The 25,737-nt window shown below is 36.4% G+C and overlaps 1 protein-coding gene across 1 annotated transcript; it reads left to right on the top strand.

Annotated features, from left to right (window-relative positions):
• Window positions 1-152: 152 nt before the first annotated feature.
• On the top strand, window positions 153-23,375 carry Eif2s1 (eukaryotic translation initiation factor 2 subunit alpha). Its single transcript, XM_027929514.3, has 8 exons — window positions 153-288; window positions 4,092-4,333; window positions 11,519-11,598; window positions 14,134-14,285; window positions 19,833-19,939; window positions 21,244-21,341; window positions 21,743-21,886; window positions 22,836-23,375. The coding sequence occupies exons 2-8, from the start codon at window positions 4,093-4,095 to the stop codon at window positions 22,959-22,961; spliced, it is 948 nt and encodes a 315-aa protein (XP_027785315.1). The 5' UTR covers window positions 153-288; window position 4,092; the 3' UTR covers window positions 22,962-23,375.
• The last annotated feature ends 2,362 nt before the right edge of the window (window positions 23,376-25,737 follow it).

Raw genomic sequence — 25,737 nt, 5'->3', positions numbered from 1 at the left:
TCGGAGGTTACTTGTAAAAATCTAAAGATAGCTAGAAAACGTAATTTTTAGATCCTTCTGTGGTCCACATCCCTGGTCCTCGGAGGACCCACACTCTATGATCGATGGAGAGGAGGGGCCTTTTACTTCGGCGCTTGCGTGGTGCGAGGTGGTTCCGCATGCGCGCTGGGGTTGTGCGAGGCGCACGCTGCGGCGGCTGGGCGGCTGGTACGGATCTACCAAGTCTGATCGTTCGGACTAAAGAGCTCCACGCGGGACTTTAGTGCGGGATTCACACACATACCTCAGGTGACTAATCCCGCAGTTCGGTTTACCCGAGAACTCACGTTAGTTTGTCTACTGACAGGAGTGGTCGACAGGGTAGGCCCCGAACTAACTCCCCCTCCTTTTCCCGACCCGGCGCGGGAAGTGTCTGGACACCATCGCCACCGCCCGCTGATTCAGTCAGGGCCTCCTCTCCGGCTCTGTGTCCGTCTTCCTGTGTGCCAGAGCCAGCGTTGTATCAGCGGAGAAATCTCGGGAAGGAAAGTGGGCCAAGTGGATTTTACTCCCTCTTCAGTATGTTTAAAGAGAGCATGCCCCGAGGTGGGGCGATCTCGGGAAAACGCCCTGACACCCCATCCCTGCTCCGGGGCGCTGAGCGCTTGGCCCTTTTCCTAGTCTGAGAATTATTTTAAATCTGTATGTCCCCACTTCTCCCGCCCAGCGATATTGCCAGAAATTTCCCAGTTCTCTGGAATTCATACCTGACTCTCTCAGACAACCAGTAGAATGGGCTCCCATGCGGAAAAGAGCTGGGTCGTAGAATAGTTTATTAATCTGATAATTAAAACTGAAGTTTAAGATACCTTATCCCTCGAGTTGTGCGTTTCTGTAGAATGAATTATCCCTTGAATATTGTTAGTATCTGTTCGTCTCATTTTGGAAACTGTGAGAATGCAAAATTCTAACGTCTTAGAATTTTGCATAACTAAAAGCCAAAATTTTAGAGTTAAATGCCTATACATCGTACGGTCCCTTTAGTTATCCGCCAAACTTAGGCTGCTTTAATTTTTGTTAAGCAAGAAGCACTTTTTTTTTTTTTAGAAAGGACTTGACAAAGAAGTCTTAACTTTCTTCTCCCGATTGAGACAGTTTGAAAGTTTTGTTTGTATAGCACTTACAAACCAAGAATTATTTTAGAGGCGCATGAGTTTTCCCAACACAATACACTGGAAAGGAATGTAGACTTCTGTATCCATTATGGTGACTTAACCATGCCCTGGTTTAAGGGATAAGTCCTACCGACCACTGGCAACATTACTGACAATGCAGAGTATTTGAAATTAGTGTGAAGTTTGGTTATTATCTTTCAAAAGGTAATTGGTTTCTTTTATATCAGAACACATAGCTGTGTAGTGCTTTGGCCTATTGAAGCTCTCTAGTTAGACACTCCAGACTTAATGTCAGAAGACTTGAGTTTAGCTTTTGCTTTAGTAATTGGTATGCATTTATCATTGAGGAAGTCATTTAATATTTCTATTTCTTGGCTCCCTGTTAACTGATTGTTTCACTATGTCTTTTGTAGTACTTTATATTGTAATTGTTTGCATACTTTATATTTAATTCCTTAGGTAAGAATCTTATATCAGTAATGTATAGTACCTAGTAGATTAACAAATTAAGTTATAAAATAGAAATGATACTTCGTTTGCCTTTTTGAATTTTAGGGTAGTATGATACACTTTTCAAAATATTTTTACATATATTTTCAATTGACACCTTCACAAACCTGTGAAGTATTGATGAGAAAAACAGTTCAAAGGGAACCTTTCCCTAGCAACTATAGATAGTAAGTAGGGCAGAACAAGGGGGCTACTGGCCTGACTTGACACTTGTTGAAGTCCAAATTTAAAAAATCTGAATGTTTTGAAAATGATAGGAAAGGCCAAGTAAATATCTAGTGTGGTTTCTGTTTTCCTGAGGGGGCGGGGGGAAGCTTTTTTTTTTTTTTTTTTTTAAACTCACTTTAAAAAATGTTACTAGCATTTCATAAGATGCCATGTTCAAATCTATTAAACAATATGCAGATGGTTGTAGTGACTAGCTACTTTCCTTCATTGCTATGAATAACATCATTGGCAGCATTACATTATTCTGTATGTTAGGAAGAGATTTTTTTGCCTCCTAAAGAAGTAGTTTTTATATCTCTTTTCAGGATTCTCTTACCCTATTTTCTAACTTCCTATGTTTGTTAACCATTAAATTAAACCTTGTTTCCCTGAAAGCATCACTTTTACTTTTTGGAGAAACTTGGTGAAAAAAAAAAAAAAAGAAAATGTAGTTGATATCTGTTAAATCTCTAAAAATTGCTCCATATCATTAATTTGGTATCTATTTGAGACTCTTTAAACTTTCAAATATAATTATGTACAGATATTTGACAACAGCTGCTCCCTCACCCCTGAAAGAGCCCTGTTTTAAAATGAAACAACCATTTCAGCTGTTTCTTAGTGGATAATTCTGGCCATTGAGTGTCTGCTTCCTTTGTTTGCTAAATCCTTATGTTGTCAAGCTACAAGAAAAATACTTCACTGCCACATATGTTGTTTTTTGTTAAACAAGATAGATTGATGCTAATAGTTTGCCTGAATTTGTAGTATATGCTACCAACACTGAATATCTATATTGAAGTTGCTTTTTGTTTAAGATTTTTTTTACTGCAACACATTTGCCAGTAATACTGAGAAAAAATATATACTGATTTATAAGAACAAAGACTTTGGATCCAAACTTCATAGGTATCAGTATATGAAAGAGCAAGTTGTTTTTGTGCCTCAAATTCTTTATCTGTAAAATGGTGGAAATAAGTGAGAAAGTGGTACCTCAAGGAGATAGGTGGTGGCCAGATCATATAAGACCTGGTAGTTAATGGAAGGATATATAAGTCCCATGGATATCTTCCCAGTGGTAAGGTGTACATGGGTGACAGGTGGCAGCTCTATTACTGCACTGCAGCATAACTCTGGTGTTCCATATGCTGAATGTAGGTGGTCTGCCTAAAGTCAGTTATTGGCAGCCATATTTCCCTGTTAACAAAAATATTATTAAATAAGTTTTCACAGATTTTTCTTAGGCTTTTCTGTCCTATTTCTCCCTGTCTTCTGAACTCTGCCAACAGTAAATGGGTTAAGGTTAATAGAAAAACATGAAAATCATCAGCCACTATTAATTTGAGAGCCTCTTTGTTCAAATATACTTCTACCCATGACATAATGCCAGCTTATGGATCATAAGAAAGGTGGTACTGAAAGTAGCCTAGAGGTTGAGAGAAACTTGAACTTTGTAGTAAACGAAGATTTATAAAGCTGTTCTCAAAATTGGGTTCTCAACAAAATAAAAATTAGAGGGGAAAGTGTGTTTTAAAAGGAAAAAAATTGTTAAACATTTTGTTATTAATAAATTTTTAGGTTTTGGTTTCCTTGATATCTGATACTTTAATTTTGGCTATAATAAGTGATAATGGGCTGGAGATGTAACTCAGGGTTGGAGCATTTGTCTGGTGTGCTTGAGACCCTGTATTCATTTCCCAGCACTACAAAATAAAAAAGATTGTATATATCATTGGTATATTGGCTAAGGGTTAAGTTGTCAGAAAATTCTTCCCTTTACTTATTGGGTGGTAACATGCAATCTTAACTGACTCGGAGAAAGAGTAGCTTGGATTTTGCTGACAAGTTTATAACAGTGGTGATGCTTCCCATCATTTCATATTCTTTAAAGTGGTAGTAATAAAATAGTATTTTATTCTTGAATATTCCTTTAATCCTTAAGTCTCAGAGTACTTTATAGATGGTCATTATTTTTTATGATTTCGCTAAAACTCATGGCAAAGGATCACCCAAGCTTACAAAAGGTAGAGCAAAATAAAAATTAAAGCTTGGTTCCTGGATACCCATCTGTTTTCTGATACTATTTAAGAAGTTCAAAGAGATGAGAAAACAAATAACTATATTTATCTTTTATTTACTTTCGCTGGCAAAATGTAGAAAATTGACATTTATTTTGACCTTAACTGAACACTTAATTTGATTCTCTTGCTTAAATTGCAGAATGCCGGGTCTAAGTTGTAGATTTTACCAACACAAATTTCCTGAAGTGGAAGATGTAGTGATGGTGAATGTAAGGTCCATTGCTGAAATGGGAGCTTATGTCAGCTTGCTAGAATACAACAACATTGAAGGCATGATTCTTCTCAGTGAATTATCCAGACGGCGTATCCGTTCTATAAACAAACTCATCCGAATTGGCAGGAATGAATGTGTGGTTGTTATTAGAGTGGACAAAGAAAAAGGTAAGAGAAAAATATCTTAAAACTTTTAAAATTATAGTCTGGAGGTGTAATTCAGCTCAAGAACATGTGCCAAGGCCCTGGGTTCTATCCCCAATACTACCCAAAAGGAGTGGGAGAGAAAAATTAATAAAATAATTATAAGAATTTAACTCAATTTATTTTTAAATATATGTATTTTTAATTTGTGTACTACTGTTTAAAAATTCCTTTCTTTCTTTTTTATAAACCAAAGTTGCTGGAGAAGTATGTCAGTTAGCCATCTAAGCAAGACCACTTGGGTTAGTATTTGTTTATTTAATTACAGGCTGTGCCACTGTGCCTGGCTAAATACATATAACTATTTCTAAGCAGCATTTGTACAGTATTAATTAAAAAGAAACAATCAAAATGGAGACTTGTTAAATAAATCAGTGTGTTTTTATTCAAAATGAGATTTTGAATATTCTGATAGGGGAAGATCTAGATCTGGATCCTAGAGGGTAGGATTAAAGAAAAAATCAGTGCAGAAGAGCCCATACAAAAGGGTTAGGGTCCTATTAGATGAAACTTTTAACATAAGAGCTATTTATCAGGACTATGTACATATATAAACCCTGGACACATAAAAATACAGCTACCAAAAGACAATGAGAAAAAAGCAAAAGCAGGCCAAAACTGAAGGCAAGTCAATACTTTGAAGAAAGGAACTACACTGGATGTTTTATATTTTGCAGTTTTGTATTTTAGACAATCATAGCAGGTGGAAAATGGTAGTAATGATAGCATTAAAGATATCATAGCATTATGATATGATTAAAGATAATGATAGCATTAAAGGAGAAATCCACAAAGGAAGACCCCTTAAGTCTGTATGTAAATTCTGCCCAAATCTCTGGCTGACCCATGAACTACTAACATGAGAGTAGTGTCTAAGCAAGCAGCCTAACAGGATTAAAATCTGAAGATTTCAGTTACTTCCCACAGACAGTAAATTGCCTATTAAAATATATATTTTTTTTAATTGGGATACTGGGGATTGTGCCCAGTATCCCACTGAGCTACTCCCTAACCATTTTTATTGTATTTTGTTTTAAAACAAGGTCTTGCTAAGTTGCCAAGCCTGGCCTCAAAGTTACAATCCTCCTGCCTCAGCTTCCTGAGTTGTGGAATTTAAAAATCATTTTTTTTTATGGGGGCAGGGGTACCGTTACCAGCGATTGAACCCAGGAGTACTTAAATACTGAGCCACATCCCCAGCCATTTTTATTTTTTATTTAGAAATAGGGTCTTGCTAAGTTGCTGAGGCTGGCTTTGAACTTGGGATCCTATTCTTAAGAGTAGCTCACAGGGGGCTGGGGATGTGGCTCAAGCGGTAGCGCGCTCACCTGGCATGCGTGCGGTCCAGGTTCGATCCTCAGCACCACATACAAACAAAGATGTTGTGTCTGCTGAAAACTGAAAAATAAATATTAAAATTCTCTTTTAAAAAAAAAAAAAGAGTAGCTCACAGGAATCCAGAGTCTCTGCCAAATACTCAACAATGTCCAGGATGCGTTCAGAATTGCTAAACATTCTGTTAAATGGTTTGGGTATGAAGTATTTCCCAAAAGCCTATGTGACAGTGCCAGGAATGTTAAAAAGGTGAAGTGATTAGTTTATAAGGACTGTGAGTTAATTGGTGAATTGATCCATTTGAAGAATTAATAATTTGAACTATTGTGCTGGATAGTAACTATTATGGCCCTTCTGCCATGATAATTCTACCTGATCTTAGGTCCAGAGCAGTGGAATCAGGCAACCATGGACTGAACCTCTCAAATAGTCCCAAATAAACTTCTCCTCCTTTAAGTTGTTTTGTCAGATATTTTTGGTCACAGCAGTGTAAAGTTGACTTAATATACATACAAAGAAATAGGAAAATATAACCTCTAGAAAGAGAAGGCAGTCACTGAAGACTGGCTCAGAAGTGATCCAAATGATGGAATTAGGAGATAAGATTTAAAATCAGATGTTATAACTGCTTAAAGATATTAGGAAAATATACTTGTAAGGAATGAACAAAATGAGATCTTAGAGAAGTTTAAAACTTTTTAAAGAAGAAATAAATATAAATCATAACTGAAAATTATATCTGAAAAATTCACTGTATGGGCTAACAATAGATTGAAGAAAACAGAAGGCTCAGTGAAACTTGAAGATGGTTCATTGAAAATAAACAAATCAGAAAAGATAGGGGTACAAAAATATGTAGAGAGCCTCAATCATCTACCCAATATCAAAAGCTCTATTATAATAGAAGAGACAAGAGAAAGGGGGCAGAAAGTATGTTTGAAAAAGTAACAGCCAAAAGTTTTCTATATCTGTTTAGAAAAGTAAATTTTGCAAAGTATAGCCTTCACACAGGGTAAATGCTAATGAAACTATGTCTAGGCACACCAAATTTACTAGGAAAGAAAATCTTGAAAATAACTAGAAGAAAATAACATGTTACATACATAAGAATGCTGATACAAATTACTATGGTGTTCTTATTGGAAATAATAGAGGCCTAATATTTTTAAGCCAATGAAAGGAAAAAAATTTGTCACATGAGAATTGTGTATCCTAAGATAATATTGATTAATGAAAGTCAAAACAAAGACATTTTCAGGTAAATAGAAACTAAGAGAATCAATTGCTGAATTGAGCTGCATTATAAGAAATAGTAAGCGGGGGCTGGGATTGTGACTCAGTGGTGGAATACTTACCTAGCATGTGTGAGGCACTGGGTTTCGTCCTTGGCACCACTTAAAAACAAATAAGTAAAGATATTCTGTCCACCTACAACTAAATATATATACACACACACACACACACACACACACACGTGCATAAATAAAGAAATGATAAAGGAAATTCTTCACGGTAAAAAAAATATGAGAAATATGTGAGTAATTGTAAAATACTATTTTACCCCTCTTATTAATTTTTTTAAAATTCATTTATCAGGCTGTGGTTGTAGCTCAGTGGTAGAGCACTTGCCTAGCATTTGTGAGGAAGTATTGTGTTTGTCTTTTTTGTACACTTAAGATTTTAATTTGTTGAAGATGACTGATGGCACAGAGAGGTCAATGCCATCAAAGGAAGATTTTTATTATATTTCTTGAGAGAAGGGGTATTCCCATGCCATGCCATACCTTGAAGTTTTAGTCAGAAAGCAGAAGGAGTTGCGGGAAATCCTAGGCCAAGGCAGGATAAACAACTTAGAATTGGCTAAGTTGTAGGCTTCTGCCTGTTGTCTGGTATTTCCTGGGTTGATTTGGGGCTAGTCTTAAGGGACATTCTTATTCTAGTCATTGAAGCCACAAATGTCAGAATATATAAACTAGAAGCCAGGTGTGATGGCTCATGCCTATAGTCAGCTACTTGAGGAATGAGGTTCACTTTGGAGCCAGCCTGGGAAACATAGCAAGACCCCATCTCAAAAAAAAAAAAAACAGGAATTCATGGGCTGCAAGTATAGTTTAGTGGTAAAGCATTTGCTAATGTGTGTAATAGAAATAAACATAAATAAAAAAGAATACAGAAAATATAGTTAATACAGTAATCCACCCTTTTCCTTGGTTTCACTTTCCATGGTTTCCTAACCATTCACATTCCATAAATGTTATTTGTCTTAACTCTTTCAAGAGAGACTATGTTCACATAACTTTTACTATACAATGGTGTTCTAATTATTCTGTTTTATTATTATTAATCTCTTACTGTGTTTAAGTTATTAACTTTATCATAGGGATCTATATTAAAGAAAAAACATTTATTTATCACTTAAGATAGTGATGAGTTGGGGCTGGGGATATGGCTCAAGCGGTAGCGCGCTCACCTGGCATGCGTGCGGCCCGGGTTCAATCCTCAGCACCACATACAAACAAAGATGTTGTGTCGCCGAAAAATAAAAAATAAATATTAAAAATTAAAAAAAAAAAAAAAAGATAGTGATGAGTTTAGCCAGGCACAATGATACATGCTTGTAATCAGCTCAAGAGGCTGAGGCAGGAGGATTCCAAGTTAAAGCCAGCCTCAGCAATATAGTGAGGCCATCTAGATTTGTGTAAATGCACCAGAGATTGAAGCCAGAGGTGGGCACTCAACTACTAAGCCACATCCCCAATCCCTTTTTTGAGACAGGATCTTGCTGAAACTCTGAATAGCTGATAGAACAACTACACTAAAAAAAGAAAACCAATAAAGACCTTTACCTGACTGTTATATAGAGAGAACATTACTTCCAGAAAACGAATATGCATTTTATCACGTGTGCATGCCATATTCACCAAGATAGAGGATAATTTGAGCAATGATTTCAACATTGGAAGTATTGAAATAGTACATATAAAGTATGTTTTTGGGTTGAGTGCTGAGCGTTGAACCCAGGGTGCTTTACAACTGTATTTTATCCCTTTTTTAAAATTTTTTAATTTGAGGCAGGGTCTCACTAAATTGCTGAGACTGGCCTCAAACTTATGATCCTCCTTTCTCAGCCTCCTCAGTCACTGGGATTATAGGCATGTTTCACCACGCCTAGCTACAAAGTATGTTCTTGGATCACACCAGAACTTGGTTTAAAATCAATATCATTATATCTTGAGTGGAAAAAATAAGTATTTGCACAATTAATGGGCTGGGGATATAGCTTAGTTGGTAGAGTGCTTGCCTCACATGCACAAGGCCCTGGGTTCGTTCCCTAACACCACAAAAAAAAAAAAAAAAGCTCATCTAAATAATCCATATATTAAAGAAGGCTTGAGAAGTTTATAATTTTAATTGCTTGTGTTAGAAAACATTAAAAATCTGCAAACAGTTATCTAGGTTTTGACTGTAAGAAGGTAGAAAGGGGAGGGACTGGGGTTGTAGCTCAGTGGTAGAGCATCTGCATAGCATATGTGAGGCACTGGGTTCGATTCTCAGCACCACATAAAAATAAATAAACAAAGGTATTGTGTCTACCCACAAGTAAAATATTAAAAGGAGGAGGAGGAGGTAAAAAAGGGCTTGCCCAACATGCAGGGCAGGCACTCTGTTTCTGGGTTTGACCCCTAGCAATATAAAGAAAATTTTTTAAAAAAGGCAAATCCAGCAATGTATAAAAAGGATAGTAAAGCATGACCAAGTAGAGTATATGGAATGCAATGCAGTTGGTTTAACACTCAAAACTTTATGTAGCAGGGCATGGTGGCACACATCTGTAATCCAGTCTACATTAGAGGCTCAGGAGGAGAATCACAACAGCCTCAGCAACTTAAACCCTGTCTCAAAATAAAAAATGGAAAGGGATGGAAGCATAGCTTGGTGTTAGAGCATCCCTGGGTTCAATTCTCAGTACTGGAAAGAGAGGAAAAAGGGAGAAAAAACTTGATTATACTCTTATTAATATAATTGATCAACAGAAGTGCAGAAGTAACTGAGTAGAAGTAACTCCCTTAAATGATGGTGGTAGGACAACTGGATGGGATAAAAACAAACCAGATTATTTTAACAACCTAAAATATTTTCCTAAACTACTCATTTAAAAAATGAGAGAAAGATTTGAATATATAGTTCACCAAAGAAGGAAATGAATAGCAAATATGCATATGAAAAGATGTTGAACAAGATTAGTCATTAGGAAATACACATTAATAACACTGGATTTGATACCCAGCACCACAAAACAAAATGATGTTGGGGCATGCAATGGTATACATCTATAGTCCCTGCTACTTGAGAGTCTAGGTAGTAGTATTGCTTGAGTGTAGAAGTTTGGGGTCCAGCCTGGGCAACAAGTGAGACTATTCTCAAAAAAAAGTGTGGGCTGGGGGGCTGGGGTTGTGGCTCAGTGGTAGAATGCTCACCTAACACATGTGAGGCCCTGGGTTTGATCCTCAGCACCACATATACATACATAAAATAAAAGTATTATGTCCACCTACAACTAAAAAATATATATTTTTTAAAAAAACTGATAGATACGAACTGCTTATGGAAATGCAAAAATGGTACATGCACTTTAGAAAACAATTTGGCAGTTATTAAGTACATGTACTATGCAACCCAACAATACCAATTTCTTGGTATTTATCCGTGTGAAATTAAAATGTATATTCACAACAAAACCTGTTCGGTTTTTTTACAGTGATTTAAGGGTTAGTGGTTCTTGATTGTAGTGGTTACATGACTGTATTTTTTAACAAAACTCAGAATTGTACACTAAAGTGGTGAAGTTTACTATGTATAAATCATGGTTTTTTTGAGGAAAGAAATGCTCAGAATCTGAAACAGTCCAGGTACATTAACAATGTCAAAGGAATTCCAGTCATTCATTTTAATAAATGTAAAAAAGCATTTGACAAAACTCAATACTCATTCATTAATAAAAAGTTAGCAAGCTAGAAATAGAAGGGAATTTTGTTAATCTAATAAAGGGTGTCTAGGAAAAAAACTACAGATAGACTTTCTTCTAGGATAGAGAACAAGGCAAGAATGTTCACTCTCATCACTGTTATTTAGCATTGCACTGGAAATCCTAACAAGGAACAAATTTGCGGGTTTTTGCCACACTAGAACTTATTTTTCTTTTTTGTACCACGGATTGAACCTGGGGGTGCTTAACCATTGCATCCCCAGCCCTTTTTTATTTTGAGACAGGGCCTTGCTAAATTGCTAAGGCTGGTTTTGAACGTGTGATTCTCCTGCCTCAGCTTCCTGAGCCACTGGGATTACAGATGCACCTTGACAAGTTAACCTAGAAGAAAGATCTACTATGCAGAATTGTTGTAAGAGTTTAATGAGGTGCTTAAGTAAAGCGTCTATCATTATCACTTGGATATGGTAGTCACTTGCTAGATGATAATTTTAATATGTTCCTTTGATGTCTGTATGTGACCTCTGTTGAGGTTAACCTCTTAAACTAAACCAAATCAGAGTGACTTTCTACTCTGTAAAAGCTCAGGGAAGAAAGTAGAGGAAAGAGAGTCATTTGACTAGCTAATTTCCTCCACCAAAGTAATAGAGACTGTTTTAAAAGACATTTCTGAAAACAGATCAGAATCTCTCATCTTTCTTACACAGTTTTTGTTGATAAGATTTTAGTGAGGAATAATTGTAAGATTATAGTAATCAACTTGGTTGTAAGAATTGGTCAGAATGGTATGCTGGCACTTGATGATTTTTTCCAAAATTTTCTCATAGGATATATCGATTTGTCAAAAAGAAGAGTTTCTCCAGAGGAAGCAATCAAATGTGAAGACAAATTCACAAAATCTAAAACCGTAAGTTCATTTTTGAGTCAAATTTGTGCACTGTATTTAATAAATATCAGCATATGCCTTTCCTGGCAGAAAAATGAAAAACAAAAACTTTCATTTTTTTGTTACTCTATTTTCAATTATGTGTTAATGGAAATCTAATTTGAAGACTTAATTCCAGAAAAGTACAATTACAATGTTATTTATCTCATCAAGCCACTACCAGAAAGCATTTCTAGTGATCTAATGTTCTCAAGTCAGTACTAGAAGTTAGTGTTTTGAGGCCATTATAGAATAAGTTAACTCTGGTAGTGGTAAACAGAATGCCTTTATTTTTTGTTGTTGTTGTTGTTGTTTAATGTGGATCGAACCCAGTGCCTCACAAATGCTAGGCAAATACTTTTCCACTGAGCTACAACCCCAACTCCCATTTTATTTTTATGAGATAGGGTCTTGCTATGTTGCCCAGGCTACTCTTGAACTCAGTAGGCTTTCCTAGGGTTGGGGATATGACCTAGTGGTAGAGTACTTTCCTGGCATGTGTGAGGCCCTACGTTCAATCCCCCAACACCAAAAAGAGGGGAAAAAAGTGATATTCCTGCCTTAGATTCTCAAGTAACAGGGATTGCAGTCATATGCCACCACATGTGGTAGCTTAGCTTATTTCTTTTCTTTTTTTTTTTATTTTAATTTTAATTTTTTATCTTTTATTTATATATGACAGTGGAATGCATTACAATTCTTATTACACATATAGAGCACAATTTTTCATATCTCTGGTTGTATACAAAGTATATTCACACCAATTCCTGTCTTCATACTTTGGATGAAGTACTTTGGATAATAATGATCATCACATTCCACCAGCTTAGCTTATTTCTGACTGGGATGTGTAAAATGTAGTTCTTATCTTTCAACACTGTTCTCAGGTAAAGGTAGCAGAGACAAATGTTAAAATATCAAAACAGGAACCTGTTATTAATAAGGCGGTTGATCATTCTCTCTCTCTCTTTCCTTTTGTGATACTGGGGGTGGACTGCAAGGCTGGTTCATTCTAAGCACACACTCTACCACTGAGCTATACCCTCAGTTCAGATTCTCCTTTCTATTTTTTTTTTTTTTAATATTTATTTTTTTAGTTGTAGTTGGGGACAGTGCTTTTATTTTATTTATTTATTTTTATGTGGTGCTGAGGATCAAACCCAGGGCCTCACAAATGCTAACGAGCTCTCTGCCGCTGAGCCACAACCCCAGCCCCAGGACCCTCCTTTCTTAATACCATTGTTTATGGTTTCTGTGTTTTCCACTGGTATCTTTTGTTCCTTTCTGTCATGTGCGGTCCTGTCCTCTAGATAAAATACCAAGGAAGTAATGTTCCAATTTTTTAAATTTCAATAAAAGAGAAAAAAAGTCTAATGCCCATCAGACTATTATCTAGGTCTCTCTTTGTCTCTGTTTTACTAATGCATTCCCACATCAGTAAAATATATTATGGTTTATATCTTTGAAAATACTATCAGTATAATGTCTTTTTAATAGGACCTTAACATTCATAATGTCTTTGGAGCAGCAACATGGGCCATTGGCATTACCCCACTACTTAATAGCAATGCAGAATCTCAAGTCCCACCAAGTTTGAGGAATGTTCTAAGACATTCCTCTTTTTTTGGGGGGGGGGGGGGGGGTCTCCCTTATATTGTTAAACTTGCCCAGCACGATTTCATGTACCTATAGCCCCAGTTACTCAAGAGGCCAAGACAGGAGAATTGTTTGGACCTACAAGTTTAAGACCAGCCTGAGCAATGCAACAAGACTTCATCTGTCTCAAAAAAAAAAAAGTTGCCAGAATGATAAGGTGATAAAATGAAACAGCCAATATTAGTACTTTTCCTCAGGGCTAGGGTTGTGGCTCAGTGGTAGGGTGCTTGCCTAGCACGTGTGTGAGGCACTGGGTTTGATCCTTAGCACCACATAAAAATAAGTAAATTAAATGAAGGTATTGTGTCCATCTACAACTAAAAAGTATATGTGAAAAACAAATACTTTTTCTTTTCTTAAATCCTGTGTTATTTTGGGGAGCTTAGAAAAGTAGTTTTGCAAGTGAGTGATGCTGAAGGATAATTGTTACATGATAGCAGAGAAAAAGAAATCTTAAAGTTTCAATTGGTTCTATGTTTTCATGTGGAGTAATAAGAACTTATGTTTATACACCAATTTTCTATTTAGAGTATGTATTTGTATATATCTGATACATGTAAGAGCTCTTTGCAGTAGCTCCCTTTCCCAAATGAAACAAATTCAGAGATGTTAATTGGTCCCATTGTCAAAGCTTATTCCCAGTCTTAGGATCCTAAATTGTGTACTTCCTTTATGTGTTATACTCACTTGAATACATTATTATGAGAAAGTGAATATTTCTTTTTAGCTCAAAAAAGCTAGTATGGAGAACTTTTGTTGTTAAAGAATTACTGTCAAATTATGCTATCTACTGAAATGTAGCAATAACGTTTTTATAGATTTCTTTTCTTGAAATTATTGAGCTTTTAATTCTGTTTCTAGGTTTATAGCATTCTTCGTCATGTTGCTGAGGTATTAGAATATACCAAGGATGAGCAACTGGAAAGCCTGTTCCAGAGGACTGCCTGGGTCTTTGATGACAAATACAAGAGACCTGGTTATGGTGCCTATGATGCATTTAAGCATGCAGTCTCGTAAGAACACCTTGATTCTGCTTGTACTGATATGTCAGCTGTTGGGTCTGGCATACAGGTTGATAGCCCAGCATTTTACTCACACCATCCATTTATTAAGTCCTTGCCATATTTAGATAAAAATATCTTAAGTACAAAAAGGCCCATGCTAGCTGGGCATGGTGGCATACACCTGTAATCCCAGTAGTTTGGCAGGCCAAGGCAGGAGGATTGCCAGTTCAAAGCCAGCCTCCGCAACTTAGCTAGGCCCTATCTCAAAATTAAAATAAAAGGGGGGATGGGGATATGGCTAAGTGGTAAAATACCTCTGGGTCAATCCCTGGTACCAAAAAATTAAACGAAAGCCCCATGCATTAGGACAATCCTACATAGTCAAGTCTTTGTAATTTCATATACAATAGTTACATAGTTCATAACCCATTTGCTTTCATCTAACACTACTCCATTATACATTATTTTTTATTTCCTGGTTTCATTATTTATTATAGATGACTTCAGACCAGTGTGGATATCTCATCCAAAATTATAATTTCTTATTTACTTTACCTCATTTCTTTGACCTTCAACCATGCCACTTTAGCCATTCTTCCATGTTTCACTCTGGGCCTTTTTATCAGCAGGTTTTGCTGTGCCTCTAAAACCTTTAATCCACATATTCTATTTGTGTGCACCCATGTGTTTTAGTTACTAGGAATTAAACCCAGAGCCTCACACATGATAAGCAAGTGCTCTACCAACTAAATCACATCGTCAACCCTATTTTATTTTATGACAGAGTCTCACTAAGTTGCCCAGCCTGTCCTTGAACTTGGAGTTCTCTTGCCTCAGCCTCCCTCGCAGTTGGGATTACAAGTGTGTGCCACCTTGGCATGTATGCATATTCTGTTCTTTCTGTCTTGGCTCCCACTTAGTCCTACTCTGTTTCTTAAATTCTTATATTATAAATGCTTATTCCAAGTCTTAGGACCCTAAATTGTGTACTTCCTTTTTGTGTTATACTCACTAGGTTTATACTCTCTACTCTAAACCTGTTTTTTTTTTTTTTTTCTTTGTCTTTTCACCCTTTCCTGCCTTCTCTTTCTTACCCAGTGTAGATGCCATGAACTATCATTTCAAGAACTTTCTTGTCAATATCATGAGCTTTTGCCCTGTTTTCCCTTCTGTTACATCCAGCCTTGGACTGATGTTCCTGCTTTCTTTCTGTGTACTTATAGACTGCTGAGTGCTGCTAGGAAAAATCAGTTTCACAGGTTGGTGCCACTGTATATTCATGGTTTCCAACCTCTGCTGGATCTTCACTGCTGCCTCACATTCTCTCTGCTGTTTGTCAGTTCTTCCTCCCATTTTTATAGTGACTGTTTTAGAGCTTTTCTATGTTCTTTGTCAGAAACACTCTACCTCTCTTCTCTCACTCTTAGCTGGTGTGTTCACTTCCCTTTTTATTTTACAAAGAAAATAGAAGCCATTGCACAAGGACTTCTCATGTTAGCTTTTCATCACTGTGACAAATAACCTGAGAAAAACAACAGAGGAGGAAAGAGTTCAGAGATTTCAGTCAGTGGTTGACTGGCTCCATGACTTGGGACTTGAGGTGAGACAGAACATCATGGTTGGAGTGTGTAACAGAAGAAAGTTGCTCACCTCATGGCAGCCAAGTAGCAGAGAGAGAAGAAGGGGTCAGGGACAAGATACAGATCCCAAGGGCATACCTCCAGTGACTTTCCTCCAACCAGGTCTCACTTCTATAGTTCCCAATAATATCTTCAAATTATTTACCCACTGACAGGATCAGAGCCCTGATGATCCAATCACTTCTCATAAGCTCCATTGCTGCATTGAGGACCAAGCGTTTAGCACATGGGTCTTTGAGGACACTTCATATCCAAACCATGACACTTCTCCACTTATGCCCACTATGATGAACATACTTATCTCTGTCCTACCTGTTATTTTCTTCTGTGCTCCTGGAATTCATTTCCTTCCTGTTCAATCTAATCTTTGCTACCCTGTGCCCAGCTCCTGCTCAGTGATTTCTGTTACTTCCTCTTTGATCTTCATCTTTTCCCTTTGTTGATTTTGCTCCATCAGCATAAAAATATTCTCTGGTTTCTTTGATTTATACTTTAAAAAAAAAAATGTTTGACCTTCCCTCAAATTCTAGCAAGCACTGTTTTCATTTAGCAGCCAGAATCTTTCAGTTTTCTGTAGTTGATGTCTCTGTTTCTTTACCTCTTAGTTCTTCCTAGATGTTAATGCTCTAGAGCTGCCTCACCACTAAGATTACTTTCCAGCCTTTTTGCTGCCAGGATGTGTTGATCGTATAAACTTTAGAGTGGATGAGCAAGACCTGGATGGATCTAGTAGAGCCCCCAGCATACCATTCCAGTTTGTCTTCATGTGACTTTTTTTTTTTTAATCACATTGTAGAAAGGTGGGAATAATAATAATAATAGCTAACTTCTCATAATTCTAACAATCTGTGGTTTAGTGCCATTATTATCCCTACTGTATAGTTGAAGAAATTGAGGAAAAGAGTAAATAATTTGTTCAAGGTAACCAAGCCAACAAATCATAGAGCCAGTATTCAATCCCAGACATTGTGGCTCCATCCAGAGTTTGTTCTGTTAACCATTAAGCACTGTTTATTCTTCTGTTCTGCACTCTTTGATCAGTACATTTTCATTTCTTTATTTGCAGTCAGGGGAGTGAACCAGGGGCGCTCTACCACTGAGCTATATCTCCAGCATTTTTGTTCGTTTTTTGTTTTTAGGTAGTTTCTCACTATGTTGCCAGAGTTAGCCTGGAACATGCAGTCCTTCTGCCTCAAGTTCCCAAGTCAACAGAGATTGGAGACATGCCAACCATGCCCAGCCTTTTTTTTCTTTTTCTTTTCTTTCTTTTTTTTTTTTTTTTTACTTATTTTTTTTTATTTTTTTATTTTATGGTACTGAGGATCAAACCTAGATTCTCACATATGCCCAGCAAGTGCTCTCCCATAGAGCTACATCCCCAGCCCAGTCTTTTATTTTTTATTTTATTTTATTTTTTGGCCAGGGATTGAACCCTAACCCACTGAGTGAAACCCCCAGCCCCTTTGTATTTTTTATTTTGAGACCAGGTCTCACTAAGTTGCTTAGGGTCTCTCCAGGTTGCTGAGGCTAGTCTCAAACTTAGAATCCTCCTGCCTAAGCATTGCTGGGATTACAGGTGTGTGCCACCACACCTAGGCAGTCAGTATATTTTCTGGTTCACTGTCATCACTGGTCCTAGCTTGCCCCTTTAGCTTTTGTCTCCAGCACCTCCTCCATTACCATTAAGCCTTGGCATGTATTACTCCCTTTTACTCTTCTCTGGCTTCATCAACCTGTGTAGCAGTTCCCCAGGTTTAACTAATGCTGATTCTTTGCTGTGTGTGCTTCATGTTTTTCTTTTTAATTAAGAAATTAAACTTCTGAAATCATTAGAAACAGTGCTTTTCCTCTCTAGACCCATTCCCCTCATGTATCAGTGGTAACCTCTATTCTGAAATTACTAGTGTGTATCATTATCATTTTGTTTTTATGGTTTCATTGTATTCATTGTATTTCATTGAGCATCCTGTATCCAAAAATCTAAAATACCCCAAAATCTGAATCTTTTAAAGCACAGACATGAAGCCACAAGTGGAAAATTTCACACCTGATCTCCTGTAATGGGATGCAGTCAAAATCTAGGTACACTGCCAGGCGCAATAGCACATGCCTGTAATCGTAGTGGCTCAGAAGGCAAGTTCAAAGCCAGCCTCAGCAAAAGTGAGGCACTAAGCAACTCAGCCAGACTCTGTCTCTAAATAAAATACAAAATAGAGCTGGGGATGTGGCTCGGTGGTTGAGTGCCCCTGAGTTCAATGCCCAGTACCTCACACACACACTCCAAAAAATACAGGTACTAAAAATACTATATAAAATTACCTTCAGGATATATGTGTAAGATATATATGAAAAGTAATTGGATTTCATGTTTAGACTTGGATCCCCTCCCTTAAAATACTGTATTCTGTATATGCGGATGTTTCAAAATCTGAAAAAAATCTACAACACTTCTGGTTCTAAGAATTTTGGATAAGGGATTTGCAACGTGTACACATATCCATAAAAGTCACGTAGAATAATTTGTATATTTAACATTTAATCTCTTGTATCTTTTTGCCTTATAAGGCTTTACTGAGCAGAATTTCTTCAAATAGATGTATACCTACTACATCCATATTAATTTCCATATAATATTTCATTTTGAGAATATGCTTTGTCTTTCCTCTATTAAGAGATATTTAGCCAGGCACAATGGCACACACCTGTAATCCCAGTGATTTATGTGGCTTAGACCACAAGTGTTCTAAGTTCAAGGCCAGTCTGGACAACTTAGTGAGATCCTGTCTCAAAATAAAAAATAAAAATGACTGGAGATGGGCTGGGGATGTGGCTCAAGCGGTAGCGGGCTCGCCTGGCATGTGTGGGGCACTGGGTTCGATCCTCAGCACTATATAAAGATATTGTGTCCACTGAAAACTAAAAAATAAATAGTAAAAAATTCTCTCTCTCTCTCTCAAAAAAATAAATTAATTAATTAATTAAATTAAAAAAAAAAAAAAAAAGGACTGGAGATGTGGTTCAGTGTAAAGTGCCCCTGGGTTCAATCCCCAGTACCAAAAAAAAATTAAGCGATATTTAGGGGGTTTTTTTCTTTCGTTCTATTTTCAAGCAGTATTATGGTGAATATCCATGTACATGTGTACATGTTTCTAGGATATGTACACAGGAATGGAATTTTCAAGTCATCAGATTATGTGTGCATAGGTGTGAGTATGTGCGCACACACACGTGTATTCTTATTATTGATTTGATTTTCAAAATTACTCTTCAGATTGTTTCTCTAATTTGAATTCCCTCTAACAACTTTGTAGATATTCCTATATCCCCTTATTCTCAACACCATTTGGTGTGTGTCTCAAGATTTTTTTTTTCCTTTTGCTAATACCTTTTGATTTGCATGATCCTGATTATTGGTGAGCATGCATATTGTTATTAGCAGCTTTTCACGTTTATTGATAATTTATTGATAGATGATTCTTCTTTTATGAAACATATGTCATTTGCCAACTTTGTATTCATTTGTCTTCCTTCAGCATCCTAACTATACCCCATGTTATACAGACCTGATATTTACTCATGCCATTCCTTATCTATCATAACTTTCTGTAACTGTTTTCCCTTTGCTTGTTAAGGTGTTACCATTCTTATAGCCATGATTTTTTTTTTTTTTTTTTTAAGACAAGATCTTGCTAAGTTGCTGAGGCTGGCCTCAAACTTGGTGATCCTCTTGCCTCACCCCGCCAAGTTACTGGGATTACAGGCATATAACACCATGCCCAGCTTTTCAACTCTAATTCTGACACTGAAGCCAGTGCTTTATTGTTACATGCATTGTTCTGTGGTGTATTGTGTCATGGTTCATAACTATCGATATTGTAACCTTGCCCTTTGTTTTGTTTTTGTTTTTTTTAATCAGAGATCCATCTATTTTGGATAGTTTAGATTTGAATGAAGATGAACGGGAAGTACTTATTAACAATATTAATAGGCGTTTGACCCCACAAGCTGTCAAAATTCGAGCAGGTAATTGACTTCCTAAATAATTTTTTAAAATATTTTGCATGTTCCAAAAAAGCTGTTAAGTAATTTGATTTATCAAGGAGTATGTTTCTGCATCTACGAGTATAAATTATTCTAATATTTTTTACAATAAGAAAAGTTTGAGATTTGGGTGCTTTTCCCCTTCTCCAGTACTAGAGATCAAGCCCAGGGTCCCTTGCATTCTAGGCAAACACTGTACTACAGAGCTGCATTCCCAGTCCAAGAAGTTATTTTTGCTTGTTCAGAGTCATAAAATGTATATATTGTTGTCATGAGTCCAGCTAACTTGAGGTTAGCCTCTTTTTAAAGTAGGGTGTGTGATTTGGTGGTAGAGTACTTTATCTAGTGTGTGCAAGACCCTGGATTTGATTCCTAGCACCATGGGTGAAAAAGGAAAAAAAAAAAATTTTTTTTTTTTTTTTTTTTAATACCAGGAATTGAACTCAGGAGCACTCTACCACTGAGACACATCCCCAGCCCAATTTTGTCTCACTGAGTTGTTTAGTGCCTTGCTTTTGCTGAGGCTGGTTTTGAACTTGTGATCCTCCTGTCTCAGCCGCTGGGATTACAGACATGCATCACCGCGCCCAGCAAAAAAAAAAATATTTCAATAGACTATGATTCTGGACTGAATGATTGCTAATAGCTGGAAATATTTTCTTTGAGATATTTTTTCCTATACAAATACTATATAAGAACATACACTAGGAGTAGGGATGTAGTTCAATAGTAGAGTGCATGCTTCAAGAGGCCCTAAGTTCATTCCCCACCACAATCACCACCACGCCCCAAAAAAGTGGTCTACAGTCATATATAATTTTTGTTTACAAAACTTGAATCATACCATGTAGAATTTCCACCACCTAACTTTTTCTGTTGTCACTGGTACCTTTCCTTGCAGAGCATAAGAATCTTGTTCTTTTTGATAGCTGGATAATATTTCATAAATTACTCATTTACATAGTTTTCTTTAGGACTAATTCCTAAGAATTGCTAGGTCAAATAGCAATTCCTAAGCAATTCTAGACAGGTTTCTATTAAAGTGTTTGTTAAATTTGTCTTCTATAGTTTTGTTATTAGGTGGTTTAATATAGATAAGATAGTTTTACTACATAGTCAAATATTTTTAATTGTGAAAATTAATGGGATTGATTTCTAATTGATAGGATGATGGACCTTTTCATAAGCATTTGAATGCTAGTACATTTGCTATATCTCTGATTCTTTTAAACCTTTAAATGTTTCTTGTGTTTTTGGTATCAGTTTTTGGATTTTTATAATTTTAGATATTGAAGTGGCTTGTTATGGTTATGAAGGCATTGATGCTGTAAAAGAAGCCCTGAGAGCAGGTTTGAATTGTTCTACAGAAACAATGCCCATCAAGGTGAGTCTTCTTCCACCCAAGGCCCTGGGTTGAATCCCCAGCACTACACATGAGAAAGATCATGTTTTATGTTCTTAAAATTGAATGTCTTAAGGATTTCTTCAGTTTAGAGGCAGTTAGCACCATTGTGCTAATGATAACTATAGTTAGGTCAGCCACCATAGACCCCCAAATCATAATTTTTCATAGTCTTGTAGTGGACTGTATCATGATACTAGATAATATCATTATATCAGTTAGCTTTTGCTACATTAATAAACATTCCAAATTGCTAACCTACAGAATTGAGAGATGAGTTTTGGGATGATTTGTTAGTGCAGGAGATTAATAAACAAATCCTCAAACATCTTAGTAGTTGTGTTGTATAGGTACATTCATAATTGAGTTTTTGTCTTCTTTAGATTAATCTAATAGCTCCTCCTCGGTATGTGATGACCACGACAACCCTGGAGAGGACAGAAGGTCTCTCTGTCCTCAATCAAGCTATGGCTGTTATCAAAGAAAAGATTGAGGAAAAGAGGGGTGTGTTCAATGTTCAAATGGAGGTGAGTTCAGTGCTTTCATTTTTCCTTTGTTCTTAAAGTTTGTAGGAAACTTGAGTCACCTATAAATGATTTTTATTCCAAAATACCTGATCACTGCCTTTTGAATATATTTAGGATTGTAAATCTACTAAATATAGAATGATCATTGATTCAGAGAGTTCCTAAAAAGGGCTTTATAGATAATAGAATGTTTTTGTGGGATGGACATTCAGGCCTGCATTCACTGATGATGTTACATCAGTAGAAATGAGAAAATAGACAGTAGAAATGAGAAATTTATTGTTAGAATTTGAATGTGGGATGTTTAAAATTGGACCTTAGAATTAGGAATAAGCTCTTGTCTTTCCCTCAGCTCAACAAGAATTGAAACATAATTTCCATACTATGTACTTGTGTGTATATATGTATGATTCTTTCTCTGAAAAGGAACAGTAATTTATTTTGCCCAGAAGATACATTCTTTGTAAGACATTTTTGGTCTTGGAGTAATATCCACTGATAACAGTTTTAGATTATAAAGATGATGGAAAATAAAGTTCCATTTTAATACACAGTTCTTTTTCTTGTACTTCTCAAATTTCTTCTATTTTTTAACTAGTAGAATTTGTTAGTGTTAAGTCAACACTCAAAAGTGAATAGATATGACAGTTGTTAAGAAAGGAAAGGTTTTTTTAAGAGTTAAAATTAGCCAGGTGCACACCTGTAATCCAAGCTAATCGGGAGGCTGAAGCAAGAGGATCACAAGTTCGGGGCTAACTTTGGTAACTTAGCAAGACCCTCCTCAAAGTAAAATTCAGAAAAGGGCTGGGGATGTAACTCAATGGTAGACTGGCCCTGGTCTGAATCCCCAGTACTGGGGCAGGGAAAAGAGTTAAAACATTAAGCAATGGTAGTATTGAAATTGAATTTGCTGTTTAACTACTTTGAAATTATGCCTCTGCTTCCACAGCCCAAGGTGGTCACAGATACAGATGAGACTGAACTTGCAAGGCAGCTGGAGAGGCTTGAGAGAGAAAATGCAGAAGTGGATGGAGATGATGATGCAGAAGAAATGGAAGCAAAAGCTGAAGATTAACTTTGTGGGAAGCATAGTCTAATTTGAGGAACATGACTTGGCTGTAAACCCTAGACTTGAAAGTTTTCCAGTATTGAAAACTTCAAAGCCGAATATTTTTTATTTCCAAGTATTTAAGTATTCCAACACTGTAAAACATGAAATGTCCTCCTAAATGTCAGCTGTTTTCACACAGTAACTCTGACACGTTTTTTAAGGGAGCAGCCCAATTTCACGAGAGAAAATCTTTGAGCTTAGAACAGTCCTAAAATTGGGCTTGTGATTTCCATTTCTGATGTCTCCAGATTGGCACCCTTTGTAGTTCAGTGCCTCCGTGAGATTTACCAGGGGCCCCCAAAATAAACAATAACAATCCCAATCTTTCTATATAAAATGTATTAAAGCAAACATCAAATAAATTTCTGGGATATTTAACTATAGGCCTCTTCCTTCTTGTCACCAGTTAAAAGCATTCTGAATGATAAGACCCTAATTCTTTTATCTTTATTTTGGTCTAGATGCAGAAATATAAGAGCAAGTTATCAAAGGATATGTACAACAAACCCTTTTAAGAGAAAATGATTTTTAACTCAATCACAGTGATATTGACCCTTAGAGGGTGTAAAGCCTTAAAATGCAATTAAAGAATTACATTGTTATGTGCCTTTTAACCTATTTGAGATTGATGACAACTTGTGGTTATGAGAGTTTATGATACTGGGTCCTTATTGATCTACTAACCACTTGGCTTGAGTTTGATTCAAGATGGTAAAGTATGTTTGTATTTAAAGATGCTGCTTCTTTGATTTACTTATTTTGAGTATCATTACCCAACTTTTGATATATTTTCACCCCCTTTAAAATATCTGCTAGGTACCACATAGATCTTTGGTTCTCTTTATAACAGAATATAGATCTGTCTGAATGCAGTTATAGTGGGTTTTTTGACATTTTATCTTCAAGAACTAGTTGTTATAAAAGTATATGCACAAAATTAATTTCACAGGTAATATATCTGATGGTACAGCTACAGTAGTCCGGTGTAGAAAATCTTGATTTACTTTGGTGTGTTTGTAGATTTAATCTCTTAGGATATTTGAGGTACTAGTTATTGAACTTTACTGCTAGCCCTAAGAACATCTATTAAAACATAGGTCAGCCGGGCGCGGTAGTGCACACCTATAATCCTAGTGGTTCAGGACGCTGAGACAGGAGGGGCTCATGTTTAAAGCCAGTCTCAGCAGCTTAGCAAGGCCGTAGGCAACTCAGCAAGATCCTGTCTCTAAATATATGTGGCTCAGTGGTAAAGTGCCCCAAACAAAACAAAACAAAACTCTGCAGATCAATCTTAACTCATCCTAGTCAACCCAGGACTAGATGTAACTCATTAAAGCTTTTGGAGTTGGGTGCTCTAGTGTACAGCTATAGTCAGACCTGCTTCAGGAGGATTACTTAAGCCTAGGAGTTTGAAGCCAACCTGGGCAACAAAGTATGATCCTATTTTTTTTTTTTTTTTAAGGGGAACTGACTAGAAAATACTTAGAAGAATTTATTGGTGAAAGAGTTTCTGCCAATTATGAAAGTTAGTCCGTTTGTTTACTTTGTCAGGTTGTGTGAGCTTTTTAATACAAAGACTTAACTTCAGATGGCCCATTCCAAGAAGTTTGCCAGCCAACATGCCACATGGGGAATAGAATCTGGATGTATTAAAGATTGACACAAAATTTTTACTTCTATATTTGAAACATCAAAGAAAGTTTTATAAAAATTCCTAGCATCAAAATGTTACCAAAATACAACAGGTGCTCCTTTGGTGTATGCATTTGGTGTATGCATGGAAATTGAATTTTTTTTGTTTACTGAAGTTTTCATACTTTGAAAGCCATAACTGTTGGAAAATATTGGTGGTTTCCATGGTGACTGATTTTTTTTTTTATCCTATGTGGGCCTTTTGCTCAGTTCTGCAACAATTTTGTAAATTGTTGACCCTAGCCAAAGAAAGGATCAGTGTTTCACTGATAAGAGGACGAGAACAGACTAAACTAAAGTGTCTATATGCTGACTTAAAACAGGGACAAGATACATGAGGACAAGGTAAACAACATATTCCTGAACAACTCTAACAGGACAGACAATGACAGTTGAGCAGCCTATCCAAATCCTAATTCTCCACCAAAGCGTTTTCATTGAAAATATTCATGGTTACCTGTTTATTCCACCTCAGCCTCTGTGGTCAAATGGTTAGTTCTGACAACCAAATTAGCAACAGGTTGAGTCTTGTTTGTGCATACCTTAATTGAAAATGGTGAAAAGGAAATAGGAAGGTTTGAACTTCTTTTATTTTTATGGATTTTATAGCAAGACAAGCTGATTCTTATACAATGTTCAGATACTTTGGGGAGCTATAGAGATGTTAATCACTATCATGCTAAGCAGAGTTATTACTCAGCTGGCATACTTCAGCCATTTATAATTCACGTGTACATCAAGAACAATTTAAATGGTAGGGATTTTTAAGAAGCTTTAATGCTAGTACCATTTCGCTGATTTGCCTCAAGCTGAAGGTCACCTACTTTCCAATTCTTAGAAATCCTATTTCCCATGTAAAGGCACCATTGTGCCAATTTTGAGATTGGGCAGTCATTAAACCAAGTGTACTTTAATTCAGATAAGCACCAATCAATACTCAAAAAGCAATAAACGCTTTTTAAAAATTGTTTTAAAGCAATAAAATTCAATAGACTTTAGACATTAGCAAAAGGCCAAATAGAAAATGGTGCTTTAAAGGGTAGGAATA

Source organism: Marmota flaviventris, chromosome 2 (genome assembly GCF_047511675.1).
Source record: "Marmota flaviventris isolate mMarFla1 chromosome 2, mMarFla1.hap1, whole genome shotgun sequence".
Classification (NCBI taxonomy): Eukaryota; Metazoa; Chordata; class Mammalia; order Rodentia; family Sciuridae; genus Marmota; species Marmota flaviventris.
The sequence above is the reverse complement of the archived record's forward strand: the minus strand, read 5'-3'. Positions and strand labels throughout refer to the sequence as shown.

Coding starts and splice junctions, on each gene's coding strand:
- Eif2s1 (XM_027929514.3), top strand. CDS start 4,093: ATGCCGGGTCTAAGTTGTAGATTTTACCAACACAAATTTCCTGAAGTG. Junction 21,342..21,742: donor CAGAAACAATGCCCATCAAG/GTGAGTCTTCTT, acceptor TGTCTTCTTTAG/ATTAATCTAATAGCTCCTCC. Junction 21,887..22,835: donor TGTTCAATGTTCAAATGGAG/GTGAGTTCAGTG, acceptor CTGCTTCCACAG/CCCAAGGTGGTCACAGATAC.